Source organism: Rhagoletis pomonella, unplaced genomic scaffold (genome assembly GCF_013731165.1).
Source record: "Rhagoletis pomonella isolate Grant_MI unplaced genomic scaffold, Rhpom_1.0 Rhpom_scaffold_00115, whole genome shotgun sequence".
Lineage (NCBI taxonomy): Eukaryota > Metazoa > Arthropoda > Insecta > Diptera > Tephritidae > Rhagoletis > Rhagoletis pomonella.
Genome location: NW_023458669.1, coordinates 104873 through 106161, shown reverse-complemented (window position 1 = coordinate 106161; position 1289 = coordinate 104873). Strand labels below are relative to the sequence as shown.

At 35.5% G+C, this 1289-nt stretch overlaps 1 protein-coding gene across 1 annotated transcript in view; it reads right to left on the bottom strand.

Moving 5' to 3' along the window:
* The window catches only part of LOC118750029 (40S ribosomal protein S11-like), an 8432-nt gene extending 7540 nt beyond the window's left edge, over window positions 1–892 (bottom strand). Inside the window, exons 1-2 of the mRNA XM_036484765.1 lie at window positions 829–892; window positions 1–126 (exon numbers count right to left, since the gene is read on the bottom strand). Coding sequence (XP_036340658.1) covers window positions 1–126; window positions 829–840 — 138 coding nt within the window. The 5' untranslated portion in view covers window positions 841–892. The remainder of the gene's footprint in view (window positions 127–828) is intronic.
* Window positions 893–1289: the final 397 nt, after the last annotated feature.

Sequence of the window (1289 nt, the reverse complement as noted above, 5' to 3'; positions counted from 1 at the left end):
TTCACGGGGGGTTTTGAAACCCAAGCCAATATCGCGATAGCGACGGAGAACTTTCTTCTTCGTCACTCCAGGCTTAAGTTTTCTGTTAAGATTGATGCCAAATTGTTTTTGGAATGCCCTTTCGTTCTAGAATGTTATTAATTTCATTATTATATAACATATATTCCAGCAGAAGCGATACACAATGGTGTGAGTCCATGCAAATAAAAAGAATAGATTAGTAGGTAAAGATGAAATACAACTTAGATGTGCGAAATCCTAGACCTATAGCAATACTTCTGCAGCCTTTTTTTGCGTTGGGCGATTTCCTTCGGCATAACCGGTGTAGAAAATTGCTCGTCAGTAAAGTGTCGGCCGCCGAGAAAAACATAATAAACAGGCAGTTGGATTTTTTCATGAGTCGTTGGTTCATGGGATTTTTTCACTTCAACTGGCTATTTGAGATAGGATCAACCCATGAACCAACTAAGTCTAAATATATTATTTCACTATGGGCTCAACCTACAAATTCTATCGGATGTGAAATGTTGAACATGCCCGAAAAGTTGGCACATAAAATGAAATGAAAATGCGACAAAAATGGCATATCTTTATACATAGTGCTTTCTTTATTATATTTTGCCGATAAATTTTCCATTTTTTTCGCAAATACCCGTCAACCCAATACCACATGGTGTTCAATATCTCACACATTTTCATTTATGGACATTGGTCGTCCAGTTTGTTTTGGTCATATACACATTACGGTAAACACAAGATACGCTTTAAAATTTAATTTCATAATTTTCTAAATGTTTGCAAAATATCCACCACGATACTGCATCTTACCTGATCAGCCATATTGGGGTAAAAGAAAAGAATCGCAGGAAGTGAAATCAACGAGTAAAGGAAATGAAGTATATTCGTTAAAAAAAAATTAGTTACATTGGATCGCTTAGGTTGCAGTTACACGTGCAAGATTTTACTTTAAAGACTTGAAATTCAAGTTGATCACACACACCGTTGGGAAAATTCATTTGAATTGACAGCGGCATTCATCTAGATAACCAATCGTTCAGTTATGGAACAACCAAATATGCATATCTATAGTACTTTTTGCGATCTTTTCAAGGAACACCTAAAGGCAAAAATGCACTTTAGCTTACAGGGCCAAAAATGGAAGAAAAATTTTGAGAGTGGTATCAATCGACGCGTTTTAACGCCAATCATTACAATCCGATGGCGGAGATTAACTTTTTTTTTAACTAATTTAAGAGTTATTTTCAAAAAAAACTTGCACTTTTCGCACT